Here is a 17,522-nt window from a genome sequence, read left to right on the forward strand (position 1 = left end):
GTTGTTGCCGTATGCCTACCTACAAAACTTCATTGCCATAGAAACCAATTCAGATAATCCGGAAAATGAAAGAGTGTCATGGACACACAAATAAGATTTGAACTTTTGCGATACACAGTGTGGACATCAGTAATTTTAGATCAGATTCCAATCGGACACACAAATAATCGGATTTTGACTGATAGTGTGAACATAGCCTAACGGCCATTTCACACTGCATTACATATAAGCGAGCATTTCTTTATAAAGACAACTATAAATTTGTTTTTAGAAGTTGATCATTTAGGGGTTACAACATTTGCATGTAAATTGTAGTTGTATGTTACTTTTTCCATTTTTGAGCTTTTACTAAATGTATTTCCACAATAGACTTACTTGCTTAAAATATTGCTTAAACCTTTCATAAATAAAAAACATTAAAAAAAAGTTTGCTGTGTCAACACTCCCCATACGCCACTTAAAGGCATTAATCATTAATCATAAATGGTATATTTTTTCCTGCATGGGCAATAATAATGTTTGTATTCAATAAATGTCATGTTTCTATAAAGAAATTGAAAAAAAAAAAACTATATATATATATATATATATATATATATATATATTAGTATAGTTAGATAAATGTTCAATATTTACTGCCAATTAGTAGTCAAAAAAAAAATTTGTCATATTTTTTTCCATCATGCATTCAATACTAATTGGCTTTGAGTAATAAATTACATTTGTCATTCCATGCAAAAGTCGGATGTTATTGAAGAAATTAAATCTGCTATGCTTTAAGGTCTTTACTGGATTCAAAGCCATTTCCTTAATGTTTCAAAACTTGCTTGGCATCCTATTGGCACGTTCCTGCAAATGTTGCCAAATGCCAACCGTGACGACTGCCCTGTTGTGCCCTGCAGCTCAGTCTTGTCCGAGCCAAACAGTCTACAGAAACATGCAAGTGGCTCAAAAGGAATTCAGAGGGTGGGGTCAATCCTTGTTCAATAATGGTAAATAATCCTATAAAAAAAAATAAAAGGAAAAACATATGTTTAAAAATCAAATGCTATTCTGAATGTTGTCGATGTCAGTAATGGTTACAAGAGAAGTATGCAGTAAGGCAGCTTGGCTTCATAGATTCTTTAACATTTAAAACACATTAAGATGAGAGGTTGACAACTTCACTGCTGTGTTTTAAACTGTTTTGGAATAGCTCTCATTGTGTAAATAGTCTGAGTTCAGCAGCTCATAGGCTTCTCTACAGCAATAATTGATAGCCACAAACAGCCAACAACTATCAAGTTTCTCATCACTCACAGCCCTAAATACCTTCAGGGGATATAGTGTTAAGCTCAGAAATAAACAGATAAAGCAGAACATGATTTACACACAGCATTTATTGTGTTTTGAGTTCTAAAAAATACATTTTACAAATTAAAGAAAAGTGCATTATATGTTTTAACGCGTTAAATGTCAAAACTCATGGAACCGCCTAGTTGATACATATAAATTCTTTTGCTTTGTTACCATTTCGAACTTTTTAAATCAAAGTTAACATTTTAAATTATCCACAAACTGAATAATTCAGCTGCATAAGGTTGCAATATAAAGAACAATCTTTTCTATACATTTTATTTAAGCCATAAATGTTTGATTACTTTGTTTATCATGTATGAAGGAAAAATGTTAAATTTTTTTAATCAAGACAGTCATCAAGACAGCCAAAGTTTGCTTATATTGGTCGTGTTCCATACAAGGTCCTGTATTATGACATTTGGCTGCAGTGACCCCATTCAAAGGACTGAGTGTGAAAAGCGTCCTGAGACATGAAAAGTGTCTAAACCGGACACCCACATTCCTCTATCTGGCTTCCGCTGTCAAAGCTACATTTATTTCTGAACATGCCAACTGCTAACATGGACCATAAGGAGTTCGAACAAACAGCTGCAAGCTTAGATCAGCACCAACTAATTACCTGGCATAATTTAGTTAACTGCATTGAGCTTTGTATATTTGTATATTAAATATTTTATTTCAAATAAATTATTAATAGCAACACATGTTATGACAAATTAGGTCTGAGGCCTTCATAAATTCACTTTCTTGATAACCAACCTAAAGGTAACGTATAGTTTAATTTAATGGTAGCTTTTTTTGTGTGTGCATTGAATTAATCAGAATCATATGTTGCTGAATTTCTTACGAGTAAATCTCTCTAGTGGAGGACTTTAAAGATTACTCTTCTTTTCATAGTTTCTTTACTGCTGCAGTGTAAATTAATTACTTAGTGTTAACATATGCATGTGTCACTTTTTGACACCCTGACATTTATGACCCCCCTTTGAATGATTTATGGCCCTCCTTGTTTTTGCTATTTTCAACTCTACAGGCACAATTCCTTGGTCTAGGGAAAGATTATAAATATAAAGTAATGGTTTAATGATATCAGGGTAAATTGCTTTTAATTGACAAGTATATCTCTGATCTCATCCTCGGTAACAGATGTAAAGTTAAAATCCTCAGACATTGGAAAATTCATGTATTCTAGTGGTCCAAAATGACTAGATGAAATTTTAGAAGCTAATGTTGGACCTACATCAGAAAAAAGGCATTAAATCTTTTGGCAATTTGTTGCGGATCTGAAACAATAGAATCGTCAATCTTAAATTCATTTGGTAACTGCTTTTTAGAATGTTTTTTGTTAAGAATAACATTGATGGTTCTCCACAAGGAAGATGCATTGTTTTTATTTTCGACTAATTTCTTATTGTAATAGTGGGTTTTTGCTCCTCTTATGACATGATTTAATCTGTTTCTGTATTTTTTGAATTGCAACAGATTAAATGGAGTAGGACAAAGAATGTATTTTTTATATAATCTATTTTTGATTTTCAGGGACTTTATGATAACTGGAGTTATCCACGGTTTGGGCAATTTGCGTTTCAAAGGCACTGATTGGAGAGGAAAACATGAGTTTATAAACATGAGGAAAAACATTTTTTATAAACAGTGAAAAGGCCTTCTGAGTATCTACTTTTTGATAGATTTCACTCCATGATATTTGCCTTACAGCGTGTCTGAAATTTATCAAATTTCTTTCACTGAAAGTTCGTCTATTAATGTTTTGTAAAGGGGGGCAATTTTCACTCTCGTTAACAGTGATCAAAATTATGGGACAGTGATCAGCCACATTAATGCACAGGACACCGGATTTCATAGTCTTATTATACACATTAGTAAAAATATTATTTATATGAGTTGCTGAGGTATTAGTCACTCTGGTGGGGACTGAAATCATAGGTTTAAAGCTATAGGAATAAATGGTGTCAGTAAATTCTTTGATTAACATATTTCCCTGTCTATTTTCAATATTAATGTTAAAGTCACCCATTATGTAACAGTTTTTCCTTTCATTAGAAATGATATCCAGTGCATTTGAGATGTCTGTAATAAATGCAGAGAGGTCACAATTAGGTGGTCTATAGATACATAAAATTATTGCTAATTTAGTTTCTACTGCTACTTCTACTGCTGAAGCTTGATCTGTAATTACCTGGCCCTGGAGCGATAAGGCTTTAATTGAAAGTTTATCTTGCCTTCTTTTTTCTAAACGACAGAAGTATGAGGTACTTCTTTTCCCATCCTCAATCCATTTTGCTCTGGACCTGATAAAAGCCCCTTCCGCTTTACGAAGATAGATTTCATCAAGCTTGTTTAGAAGATTTTGCAGTTTCTGTTTATCATTATCAGTAGGTGAAATTTTATTATAATATATATTTATTTGTTTAATAATATTAATTTCAGATAATCTGTTACTTCTATTCTATTTATTGTTTTTCCAAAATGAATAGAATATTCTCTAATTTTTAATTTAAGGAATTCCCATTTGGAGACATAGGATACTATAGAATTATCAGACATCACATTAGAGATTGTGGCTTTGACACCTTCATTAAATGATTGGCTTTTTAATAAACTGAATTTCCATACCCTTTATTCTGTCGGCTAACACCAGGAGGATTAAAACTCAATTTAATAACAGCATGATCTGTGAGAGGAGCTGTTGTTTGGTTTAAACCATGAATATTGCTTAGCGTTAGGATATTTAAATCCTAGAGTGATTTAAATTAGACTTTAAATTATAGAGTGCGACAAAGATCAGTTAAAACAGGGTTGTAAGAATTGTGATTACATCTGGATGGACATCTATCAAGCTATTCATCACTAACCATGTTAAAGTCACCACCCATAACTATAATAGCAGTTGGATAAATGAGTTTGAGGTTTACTATGACATTAGAAACATCTGAAATCAACTGTCTGTTTTGAATTAAATTATTGAACCCAAAAACATTAACCAGAATAAAGTGATCATCCATTTTCAGAACAGAAATTAGCCAGTGACCATTATTGCTAAATCTAGATGTCACTATTTTACCAGGTGAGTTACAGAACAAGATGGCCACACCTGCTGATCTAGTAGACCCATGATCAAAGATCATTTTGTCACCCCATTGGTTTACCCAAAACTTTTCATCCTCTGGTTTTGAGTGTGTTTCTTGCAACAAAATAAAGTGAGCTATTTCGCCCTTGCAAAACAAAAATATTGAATTCCTCTTAGTGTTCTCTCTTAAGCCCCTAGCATTAAGTGAAATGCACGAAAAAAAAATATTCATAACAAACAAACAAACAAACTAACAACCATCAGAAAATATTAATGTCCAACAGACTATGCTTTGAAGAGAAGTGAGAAAAGAAAGCCCAAACAGGCAATGTCCCTTCAGTATGGATTAAATGTAGATGAAGCATCCACAATTATCTTAAAGTCAAAAGGCCTTTCCAAACCTTGAACAACAAGGCCCCTTGACCCTATAACATTACCTTGTGTGCTCCTAAGTGACTCTATGTCCATTAATGTATCCAGCACCACCTCTGAAGTAAGCACGCTTTCCAGCATCTCTTGCTTCTTTTATTTTAGGCCACAGTGCAGCTCGGGTTTCCCTGTCGGCTTTGCAGAGGTCTTCGATGAAGCTGATACGAAGTTCTTTGCAGATCGCGTGATCCTTGGTCATTCTCCACAGCGCATCTCGATGCAATCTCTGAGTGAACTGAATTATGACGTGTCTTGTTTTGTTTTCTTCACGCCTCCCTATTCGATGAACTGAGTCCACAATCTGGTTGATGCTCGAGGACCATGATGGTGAGATTTTAACTAGTAAATCAGCGACCGCCTCACATATGTCTTCACACATTCATACCTTCTTTCCCTTCTGTCCCCGTATCCTGCCTTTTAGCAGTTGGTGTGATCTTTAACGGTATGGAACGGATCTTTTCTTTTCGTTTTCTCAGTGTTATCCACTTCCATCCTTGCAGCATACTCATGGTCGTCAGCTGTGTCGTTGCTGCGGGATAAAGCCAGATTCTTTTTTTTCTACGTCATGGTGCACAATCTTTTTCGGTGGTTTAAAATTCCCTGTTATTTGTCATTTCAAAAGGAGCACATTATGGCAATTTGGATAGCGAAATATTTGTTAACATCTGGGACAGGCCTAGATAGCTCAAAACATGCAATGCACCCGGTCCGCCATCTTGCTGGAACCCCCTGCTTGTGGTCTTCCTCATATCCCTCCTCGTCTCCTCGCTCCTCCATCTGGAAACCAATCGAGCTCAGCCATCTTGAAGGATATCTCAATTCTCTAATTGCACCGCGAGGAGTCGAGGATCGAGGAGTGAGGACGCTTCCTGAGGAGTCATGAGCGAGGATATACAGGTGTATCCTATGCGGAAGTGTTTTATTAGGCTTGTTTGAGATGCGCCTAGTAGTGATGGGAAGTTCGGCTCTTTTCAGAGAGCCGGCTCTTTTGGCTCAGCTCCCAAAGAAGAGCCGGCTCTTTCGACTCCCGAAAGGCTCTTAATTTAGGATTTTTTGTAGGCCTTTATTTTACCATAACTTTGCAAAAATGAATGGTTTGTGTGTTGAAAACCCTTTCATGTGCAGTGTTTTTATGCATTTATTGCACAAATTAACAACAAAACAGCAAATAAACAGCTCTGTTGTCATTGAATGCAAGTTTTTTAAACCTAGGGATCCTATATAAAGCGACGAGAATACTTTTTGTGCGCAAAAACAAACAAAAATAACGACTTTATTCCACTATTAATTTCCTTCTCTCTGGGCCTCGAGTCTTTTCACGTAGTGTTTTTGCGCAGCGCGTCAGTGTTGTACGACACACGCATCACACACATGACCAGCGTCGGCCAATAGTGAGCCTACGTGGTGACGTGTAACACAGACACGCTGCGCAAAAACACTACGTGAACTAACTCGAGGCCCAGAGAGAAGGAAATGAATAGTGGAATAAAGTCGTTATTTTTGTTAGTTTTTGCGCACAAAAAGTATTCTCGTCGCTTGATATACTTAACATTGAGCCACTGTAGTCACTTAGACTATATTAACGATCTCTTTAATAACTTTTCTGGGCCAGCAAGTTTCAATCCCTTATAAGCCTATGGAGAGTGATCCAGCTCTCAAATTTAATCAAAAATATCGTCATTTGTGTTCCGAAAATGAACGAAGGTCTTACGGGGTTGAAACAACATGAGGGTGAGTAAATACTGACAGAATTTTCATTTTTGGGTGAACTAACCCTTTAACGTTGTTACGACTCATTAACTTGCAGTGGAGTGCTGCTTCGCTTCACCCACCTCTCTGTTTTTACATAATGGTATGATCCCATATCCTCACATCTGATTGGCCGCGATGCGATTGCTGACCAATCAAAACAAAGTTCTGCCTTGAGGAAAGCAGAGAAAGGAAAAAAACTGGGAGCCGGCTCTCACTCGATGCGAGCCGGCTCTTCTGATTCACTACAAAGCATCGGCTCTCAGAGCCGCATCTTTTGCGCATGACACATCACTAGCGCCTAGCCTCGCCTGAAATGTATGCGAGAGTAGGCGGCTGCAGTGAGGGGAGGAGTGAAAAAAGCGCAGGCAAGACAGACAGTTCTCTCTTCTCGCAGTGGATCTGACACCTGTGAGATCAAAGATGGATATCGCGGGATTCACAGGATTCACACTCATGCACAGTGTTGCTAATAAACTGGATGTAATTTAAGTTCTGTTGCTTTTATATGAAAATAATTATAATGAACAAGATACCCATTTAATAACATACTAAAGTGTTTATCAATCATTTTTACTTTAATTACAGACATGTTTTATATTTGTATAAATATGACAACAATCAAATAACCCATAGATCACACTGTCAGAGTTTGGGAATACTAACACATAATTTATACACATAAAAACATGAGATCAGAGTTTTAAACATTTTAAAAGAGAACAATACATCACAGTTGTTTAAACCAATGAGCATTAAGCTGTGTCGTCAGCAAGTCATTTCCCATCGTGCTTTTGATCAGTGCAGTCGGTGGAGAGCAACTGTGCTCGACTGCAGAATCCGACACGTGCGCCTTGCGCTCGCGAGAGATTTTTGACATACGTCAGCATGACATCAGAGCAAGGCGGACCGCACTCGGACACATTTCTAACCGGCATGCATCTCGCGCTGATCACCGGTGATCGGTTCTGCGCAGATTTTGCTCATCTCAAACAAGCCTATTGGTTCATTACTCGAAGCTTTTCAACACGTTGCACACTAACGACATCTTGTGGTCAAAAGGTGGAAAAGCTGCCTTTCTGTCCCAGAAGACCAATCCATTTTTTTTTTTTATGTAATAAATTACTTTGTGCTCTGTAAACCACAAAGCAATAAAATTAATCCTCATAATTCATGTGTAAGTGTTGATGTAGTTCTTTCGAATTGTAGCATATGAACAAACAACTCTATGGATGAATTTATGAAGAAAAAAAATTATAAATGGGACAAATGAACTTGTACAGAAACAATTCTTATGAATCTGCTTTGATCAACAAATGCAACCTTATTCACATAAACTTTAGCCTCAGTCCTAATCGTATGAGTTAATAGGCAAGGCTCATGTAGGCATATGTAGTCAAAATAAAATAAAATGAATGTGGAATGGTGAAGTGCTTGTAAACTGGGTAATTTAAGAAATTAAAGATTTTTATTAAGGAACAGGACTCCAACAGTGTGAGGGCTAAGTCTATTTCTTTTTGTATTTACTACTACCGAAGAGCATGACACTTGAAGCCTGCTCAAGGGGTTCTGTAATACAGAAAACCAAGTCAGATGTATTACAACAGTATATTATTAAAATGACAAATTTGTTTGTGAGATTAATGAAATGGTTTTACATGTCAAATCATGACCTAAAAGCACATTTTTACCATTACCCATTATAACTCTTAATTAATTCATTTATCAAGGGCTTGTTCTGAGAGTTCCTGGCCCATGTATTATCGAAGTCCTGCTTAAAGTGATGTCACTGTGCTTATTTTTCATTAGCAAATTCTGCTTTGCCTAAATTTGACTGACCACACAATGGTCGCAAGCTAATAGATTAGCGACACTTTTTTTATTTTTTAAATGAGTATAATTTAAAAGACCATTATAAAAATCAGGATGGGTTTCGTTAAATTATATATTAAATTATAAGCCAATCAATATGGCTTACAAAAACTAAGAAAACAAAGCCTAATTAATCCTTACACATAAACTAAGTAGAACATTAAGCTATAAGGAGAAAACAAATCTTTTAGGGCTGTGAAACGATTAATCGCATCCAAAATAAAAGTGTTTACATAATATATGTGTGTGTATAATTATTTTGTATATAAATACACACATGCATATATTTAAGAAATAGTTGCTTATACTGTGTGTATATATATATATATATATATATATATATATATATATATATATATATATATATATATATTTGTATTATAAATAAATATAAATATTTTATATATAAATAAATACAATTCTTAAATATATACATGCATGTGTGTGTATTTATATATACAAAATAATTATGCACAGTACACACACATATATTATGTAAACACAAACTTTTATTTTGGATGCGATTCATCGCGATTAATCGTTTCACAGTCCTAAAATCTTTATATATATATATTCACATTCTACAATATCTACACCCCTCACATTTCAGCAAACATTTTAGTATATCTTCTCAAGGGACAATACTATAGAAATGAAACTTGGATATATTTTAGAGTAGTCAATGTGCTACTTGTATAGCAGTATATATTTACTGTCCTCTGAAAATAACTCAACAGCCATTATTGTCAAAACAGCCAGCAACAAAAGTGAGTACACCCTAAGTGAAAATAGCTGTACGTCGTTTAACCATGCAAAGTCACATCTCCTATTCTTCATGTTTATGTTTTTGTCTGCTTGACAGCACCATACAAATTAGTGTATCTTGTATTAGAGCAGTTAACATGTGCTTTGAGTACAATTCTCTTATACTGACCACTGGATGTTCAACATGGCACCTCATGGCAAAGAACTCTCTAAGAATTTGAGAATTAGAATTGCTGCTCTCCACAAAGTTGACCAAGGCTATAAGAAGATTGGTAACACACTGAAACTGAGTTACAACACAGGCCAGGGTCATACTGAGATTTTCCAAGACGGGTTCCACGCGGAACAGGCCTCGCAAGGGTCAATCAAGTTGAGTCCTCGTGCTGTACGTCAGGTGCAGAAGCTGGCTTAAAAAAAATAGACGCATGAGTGCTGCCAGCATTGCTTTAGAGGTTGCAGAAGCGGAAGGTCAGCTTGTCAGTGCTCAGAGTCAGACCATATGCCACATACTGCACCAAGTCGGTTTACATGGCCGTCATCCCAGAAGAAAGCCTCTTCTGAAGCTGGCTCACAAGAAAGCCTGCAAACAGTTTGCTGAAAGCAGCCTGTCCAAGAGCATGAATTACTGGACCCATGTCCTGTGGCCTGATGAGACTAAGATAAACTTGTGTGGCTCGGATGGTGTCCAGAATGTGTGGCGATGCCCTGGTGAGGAGTTCCAAGAGAAGTGTGCCTTGCCTATAGTCGAGTGTGGTGGTGGTAGCATCATGGTCTGGGGCTGTATGAGTGCTGCTGGTACTGGTGAGCTGCCCTTCATTGAGGAAAACATGGATTCCAACATGTACTGCGACATTCTGAAGCAGAACATGATGCCCTCCCTTCAGAAACCGGGCCAAACGGCATGATAACGACCCCAAACACACAGCCAAGATGACAACTGCTTTGCTGCCAACTGCCGTCCTCAAGCGGAAGGTGGAGAAGTGCCACGTGTCTAACAGCCATCAGCTCCGTGATGTCATTATGGAGGAGTGGAAGAGGGTCCCAGCAACAACCTGTGCAGTTCTGGTGAATTCCATGCCCAGGACGATTAAGGCAGTGCTAGATAACAATGGTGCTCACACAAAATATTAACACTTTGGACACAGTTTTGACATGCTCACTTAGGGTGTACTCACTTTTGTTGCCAGCTATTTTGACAATAATGGCTGTATGTTGAGTTATTTTCAGATGACAGTAAATATATACTGTTATACAGCACACTGACTACTCTCAAATCTATCCTAGTTTAGTATTGTCCCTTGAGAAGATATACAAAAATGTTTGCTGAAATGTGAGGGGTGTACTCACTTTTTTGAGATACTGTATGTATATATATATATAATATATATATATATATATATATATATATATATATATATATATATATATATATATATATATATATATTATATATATATATAATATTACTTGGTGTTATAGTGGTGCTTATCGTGTTCTCTTGCATCATATGAACTTGTTCTCTTGCAAACATGCAGAATGCCCTAGCAACTGCCTGCCAAGCACTAGGCTACTCACATTTTCTTCAAATGTACGTCGTCTAGTTATTAGTGTATCATCTTCAGCGTTAATTTGGACTGGAATCACGTTTCCAATAGACTCACTAACAACATAATTAAAATGTATGTCTAGTTATTATTGTATCGTCTTCTATGCGAATTCTGGACAGGAAAAACGTTTTCAATAGACTCACACAACAGCGTCATTGGAGCGCTAACATACAATCTTGCACTCAATGTATGCTGGGGCATGCGCGAATCCTTCTCTTCTCGCGGCCTCATAGAGAGCAGTCTCAGAGCGCATGCGCGAATCCTTCTCTCCTCGCGGCCTCGTAGAGAGCAGACTCAGAGCGCATGCGCACACCGGATCAGAATGTTGAGCAAAACGGACTAGAGAAGAGACGGAAAGACGTGCAAGCAAATTCAAACATATTTTCTCCTTAGCGAAGTGAACGACTGTCGACCTAGAATATAACTTATAAAAACATGACGGAGCCCCAGTCAGCACTGTTACTCAGGAGACAGCTAGCAGGTAATTTTTCAAGGCTGGTGGCAAAGCCAGGCTAACAAACCGGTGAACATTTAGCCTGTCAATGCAGTCAAGACGGAGGTGTTAGCCGTTAGCCGCTAGTTTAGCTGCTAACGAGCGCTGCATTTATTGTAAAGCATTCGTTAGCGAGTTAGCAGCTAAAGTAGCCGGCTAAAGGCTATCTCCGCCGTCTTTTGTTTATTTTTAAATGCTGTTTTGGTACGACTTATGATGGAATATTCATCCAAGAGCCGTTAAGAATTAATTAAAGTAATAATACGCTTGCATTCGTCTTTTTTTAAGTTTGCTTGTTTAAATGTATGTCAGGCAGTTTCGTCTGTAACCACTCCGGCGGGGCCGCTCGCAGTCGGCCAGTCCGTGTTTTGACATCTGTGTCCGGACTCCGGACGCAGTTTACATAGGAGCACCAGCCGTCGGTTATAGTCTCAGGGAAACTCTGTCATTGGTTCCATTTCCGTTCACCATCTTATCTTGATCCGTCAAACCAGTATTGTTATCACAAGGCGCAAAACTGAGATTTATAAGCCGTACATTGTGTACCATGTCCCCGCAGCGGGGCGATCAAATCCCTTTGTTTTTCTAGCTGGCTAACAGGCTAAGCTAACAAATTGATGGTTGCTGTTTGAACACCAGCTCACTGGTACAGAGAGAACTACAGTACAGTTAGACTCTGTACAGTCCAGTCCAACTGTACTGTTCATAATAGATTTACATACGTGATCAACACATAACGTGCTTATTTTATTTTTTGGTTATATACGAATTTAGCTGTTACTAGAGTCCTTACTAGTTTGTTTCTCCTGTTCTTTGGCCAATAAACACACTGAGCAACATGATCCGTGAGTGTCAGCTTTACTGAGCTCAAGCCAGAGGAGGATTTCTCCACTGGGCCCCATTTGCGCAGTGCAGCCAGTGAAGTGAATTATTTGTAAAAGGGTAAAACTAAGCAATTACATGAGTTCTCAGTTTAAACATGAACATTTCAGATCATGTTAAAAATGTTAGATCTGATTCATGACAGCTGTCTCTCTGCTGCATAGACAGCTCAAGCAACCAAATTACTCATCTTACACACTCATAGAGGCAACTTGCCTATTTCTTTCCAAGGGTTGACAGGGTGAGTGGCACCCTGGGTCTGTCATGGCGTTAGGTTCTGCGGTGGCCCTGCGGCTGATTGACTAATTCAGGGGATCGGTGCTGTTTTGGTTGTCTCCTTTCATCAGGACCAGCATGGTGAATGCTGCATAAATGGATGTTGTGAGGCTTTTGCTCCCACAGAGGGTTCACTGAGTTTGCTCAGTGACTCAGTGAACCCTCTGTGGGAGCAAAAGCCTCACAACATCCATTTATGCTGGACTTAAAAGATACGGGCCAGGAAAATGTGGCACTTGTGAGATCTTAATGTGCTCATAAAAATGACACATCCATATAACTGGATTACCCAACTGTCAACTTGTTTTTGTCAACAAGATGGTCATCCCCAAACCTACAGTGATTTTGTTTTGCTCTCTCTTATAAGAACACAGAAGTTCAGACAGAGCGTCTGAGACCACAGGCACCAATAGATGGACGTTCTTTGGCTCGAGGCTCAGTCAGTTGAACTGATAACAAACAGGCAAATTGCTCATTTCTTGTCTAAAATTCTCCCCAGATGTGAAAACAGTTTTTGGTGGTGTTACTGTGTAGGTCCAAGTATCAACATCCATGTGTAAGCAAAAATGCACCTAGTGGCCTGAAATACCACATTTACTTTTTCTTCTTTCATCTAAAATAGCTAATCAGTATCTTCATGTTCTCTCTTCCTGACAGAACTAAATAAAAATCCTGTGGAAGGTTTCTCAGCCGGTTTGATAGATGATAATGACCTTTACAGATGGGAAGTGCTAATAATCGGTCCTCCTGATACACTCTAGTAAGTCTTTTTGTTGTCTTATGAAATACCATGTGACATTTTTACTTTTACAAGGATTAGTGCAACCAAAAATGAAAACTGTCATCATTAACAAAGGATGAGCAGTACAGTTATTCAAAATGTAAGTTTTGTGTTGCTTAGAAGAAAATGATAGTAATATAGGCATGAGGGTGAGTAAATTATGACAGAATTAAAAAATTTGCGTGAACTATGACTTTAATATGGATTGCCCCATGGCAAATGACAGTCTGGTTGTGATTGTTCTTAATGAAGATGAATATGTATACACACGCACACTTTAGTGGTGCCATAGGGGATCCTAACAGGCACAGTTTAAGCAGTTGCAGAATATTTGAATACATTGCAAAGAATTTACCACCACAATATTGTTGCTGAATAACACTTTAAGCCTGTTATGTTTTTTTTCTGTTTACAGTGAGGGTGGCGTCTTTAAAGCCCATCTTACATTTCCCAAAGACTATCCTCTCAGGCCTCCTAAAATGAAGTTCATAACAGAAATATGGCATCCAAATGGTAAGTGTGGGTTCACTCCACTGGGTCTTTCACATTTTTGTGAGATTTGTTGTTTGCAGATTTCCACAGAATGTAAACATCCCTTATTCAGGTTGCCCTCGGCTGATAGAGAGGCTGCTCACTGCAGAGCCATGGGTGGAGCGTGAAGTTCAGCTCCTCCTCTCTGGTTGTAATTTGGGTGTAATGGGTGAAGGTTCAACCACACCCTAACCCTACCCATAACTCTATCCCTCCACCCATTATATCCACAGAGGTGGAGCTGGACTAGGTCAAGCTCAACCCATGAATAGCTGGAGGTCATTTGGCTCTGCAGTGAGCACCATTTGGGCTGATCTAAAAGCTATATTGCACTTACACTGACACTTAGAGTTGTGAATTCAGCCTCATGCAAATGCTTTTTGTTGCTTATTCAGAATGTAAACATTTTATTTCACTGGCAAAATGTCTAGTAATGGGGCTTGCCTACCATTGTGTGTGTTTTTGGCTGGTCTTCTAATCTAAACTTGTCTGCTCCCATTAGGAGACCTCCTCTATATAAAATAAATCGCTTTGATAAAATCTATTGATATGACAGGTCAGGAGGTTTTTCATGTGCATGTACATGATTTTAAAGACATTTTTAAAAGTTTTATTCTTCTGTGTTATATTTTAATGAGGAAAAGATTATGTAATAAACCTTTAAAAATCTTCACATTCCCTGCCACTTGTTTATTATTGTGTTGATTTAATAATTCTTTCAGCAACCATATTTATCCTTTATTATATGAATGGCAACAGAAAAAAATGGTTCATGTATGTCAAACTGTGTAAGACTAATAACTTGCATGCAGTCTCATGTCCTGTTTCTGTATTGTGTTTGCAGTTGACAAGAATGGTGATGTTTGTATTTCGATATTGCACGAACCGGGGGAGGATAAATACGGCTACGAGAAACCAGAAGAGCGTTGGCTCCCCATCCACACCGTAGAGACCATTATGATTAGTGTCATCTCTATGCTAGCTGACCCCAATGGAGATTCCCCCGCCAATGTTGATGCAGCAGTAAGTCTGATGCTAACTTGTTAAAACTACCTAATAAATAATATATGCTTTGTATTCCATTGTGTGCATGTTAGCTGAATGTGATGCTGCTGTACTTTTTATTAACTTAAGTGATAAATTATATGTGTATTTATACATTAATTTTTGTTTAATATTTCAGAAAGAATGGAGGGAAGACAGACATGGTGAATTCAAAAGAAAAGTTGCCCGCTGTGTGAGAAAGAGCCAAGAGACTGCCTTTGAGTGAAATTCATCTAGCAGCTTGTAGCTTCACTATTTTCAGGGTAAGCAAGTGGACTTTTACCATCTTGGTTTACTGCTGATGTCTTGTGACCAATTTTTTTTTTTTTAATTCTCCGACTGACTAATTGAAAACTCACGAGCACAGAGCCAGGTGATGCAGAGAATTGTTATCGCAAGTTTTAAAGCTATCCCTCATGTGACTTTTTATTAGCATGTTGATTTACCCTGGTCTGTTTTTACCTATGTTTTTTTTATTTAAATAAAAGGTAAAATGTGCTTTATCTGCATATAAATGCGCAGCACATAAAAAATCAGGAAAATATTACTGACATTGCTGATCTGTACAGGGTTAAAAATCACACAACTCTCATGTTGCTCTCATACAGAACTAATCCCCTTGGAATAGGGCTTTTGTCAGTCTGAGTAGAGTTCTGTCATAGTAATGTTGAGGGCTAACCTGTTAGAACAGGTTCACAAGGCTTGTTTAAAAATAGAGGTTCGATGCTAAAGATTATTAGGTAACAGTGGCTCTTTTGTCTGCTTAGCCTCTCATAGGTACTCATAGACCCTTTAGTCCCAGAGCATTTCCTCCTCGTTCACACATTACTACCCCAGTCTTCAGTGTCACATGATCCTTCAGAAATCATTCTAATATGCTGATTTGGTGCTCAAGAAATTGTTGTAATATTATTGATATGCTGTCACTTTTGATCAAAATAATGCATCCTTACTGAATACAATAAAACAAAATTGTGCTGACCCCAAACCTTTGAACTTTAGTGTGTTTAAAGTAAGTTGTTAAGTTTCAAAAGATTGATATTGCTGATGTATGTCACTGACAAAATGAACTGATGAAGGCTTTAGATGTCTAAAGGTCTATTAGTCTGACTTTATTTTTTAGTCTGAAATATCTAATCTAATATTTCTGTCTGTGTCTTTCACAGGTCTCCAGTTGAGAAACAACATGGCACTGTTTTCTTGCACTCTACCACCCTATTGCTGGACTGGTTTTCATTGAATGTTGGCAGTAACAGACTGGCATTAATAGGCTGCAATAGAACATAAGGCCATCACAGATGCTGACAGAACACGCCAAGCAAGTGCCAACAAAAAAGAGAAAAAAAAACAACTTACAAACAATTACGCTTTTTTCCTTCTTTTTTTTTCTCCAAGTCTACGAACTGATACAACTTTTCAGGAAGAGATTGTAAAGACGTGTACATAGCACAGACATAAAAACCGGATAATATATAATAACTTGTTCCTATCCATCCAGCAGGACTTAGTACCAAATAAAATAGCAATTCTGTAGTTAGAGTGTGACATCATGTACAGTTCTTGAAGAGTATAGTTCATCTCCTACCCTCCACCTCCTGCTGCCTCACATCTCTTAGTGTGCATCAGATCTGATACAGGTGCAAGCGGCCTCACGTACCCGCCTGTCAGCTTGAACAAAAGTCACTCAAACTCAATCCAGTTTTAGGGTGGGGAAGGAAGGGGTAAGCTATAATTAGAACTCAAAGCATGCTCGTCATGTTGGATGGCTTTCTCACTCGGGACACTTCAGGTAAAAATAGCTGTAAAGCACGTCATTTTCTTATTAATTAGGGGTCATGAAGGTATTTCTCCGATTTGGTTTTTAAAAGGGGTGTGGGGGGGGGGGTGCTCTTATTTTGGCTGAAAGGATGACTGCATTCTGAGTGTCAGGTTCTCATCTTTTCTCTAGTTTTGTCCGTTTGAGGCGGGAAGGCAATGGCAAGGAAACCCATCAGATGTGATTTTTTTTTTTTTTCTGCATGTTTTAAGTTCTCTTTTGTTTTCAAAAGTGCCTCCAATTTAAATCGCTTGGCTTGTTACATGCCCTGCATCAAACAGGAGCTAAAGGGAGGGACGTGTTTAAGAACTGCTTAACATCCTCTCAAGTTTGTGTGAATGTGTAAGGTTTTTTTTTTTTTCATAACCTTTGTACCAGCATTCTGAATTATTTGGTGTAGCAATAACTGCGTTGCCCACTTTCCGAGGACATCCTAAAATTGGATATTCATATAAGATATCTAGTAAAGATTCTCCCTTGTATCAGAGCAGATTTTTGTGTGTGTGTGCTTGACATCTCTTTTGTGTGGTTTCTTTGATAGGTTTCTTAGCCATGCTTTAAATGTAGATTTCTTGCTAACAGTTTCTGGGATTTCAGATGAGGTGTATGTGTTTAAGGGTGATTGAGCATTAAGTGTTATGCAGAGGGGTGTGTGTGTGCGTGTGCGTGCATGCCTGTATCCCATCCTCTGTCCCATAATCTTTAATTCTCTGGTTAATTTTATTCTGGCTCTGACAGACTACTGCAATTCTTTTGCCTAATGTACAAAGACAAAATACCGATGTATATTTTTCATGTTATGAAAATTGTCACCTCTAGTGAGTTCTTCTAAAATATAATTTTTTCCAATA

The 17,522-nt window shown here is 37.6% G+C and overlaps 1 protein-coding gene across 1 annotated transcript; it reads left to right on the plus strand.

Moving 5' to 3' along the window:
* The first annotated feature begins 11,145 nt into the window (after positions 1-11,145).
* Positions 11,146-17,522, plus strand: ube2g1a (ubiquitin-conjugating enzyme E2G 1a). Its single transcript, XM_084114782.1, has 6 exons — positions 11,146-11,329; positions 13,157-13,259; positions 13,696-13,793; positions 14,656-14,834; positions 14,995-15,118; positions 16,022-17,522. Exons 1-5 carry the CDS (start codon positions 11,284-11,286, stop codon positions 15,079-15,081), a joined length of 513 nt encoding a protein of 170 aa, XP_083970908.1. The 5' UTR covers positions 11,146-11,283; the 3' UTR covers positions 15,082-15,118; positions 16,022-17,522.

This window comes from Abramis brama (assembly GCF_963993115.1).
Source record: "Abramis brama genome assembly, chromosome: 5".
NCBI lineage: Eukaryota > Metazoa > Chordata > Actinopteri > Cypriniformes > Leuciscidae > Abramis > Abramis brama.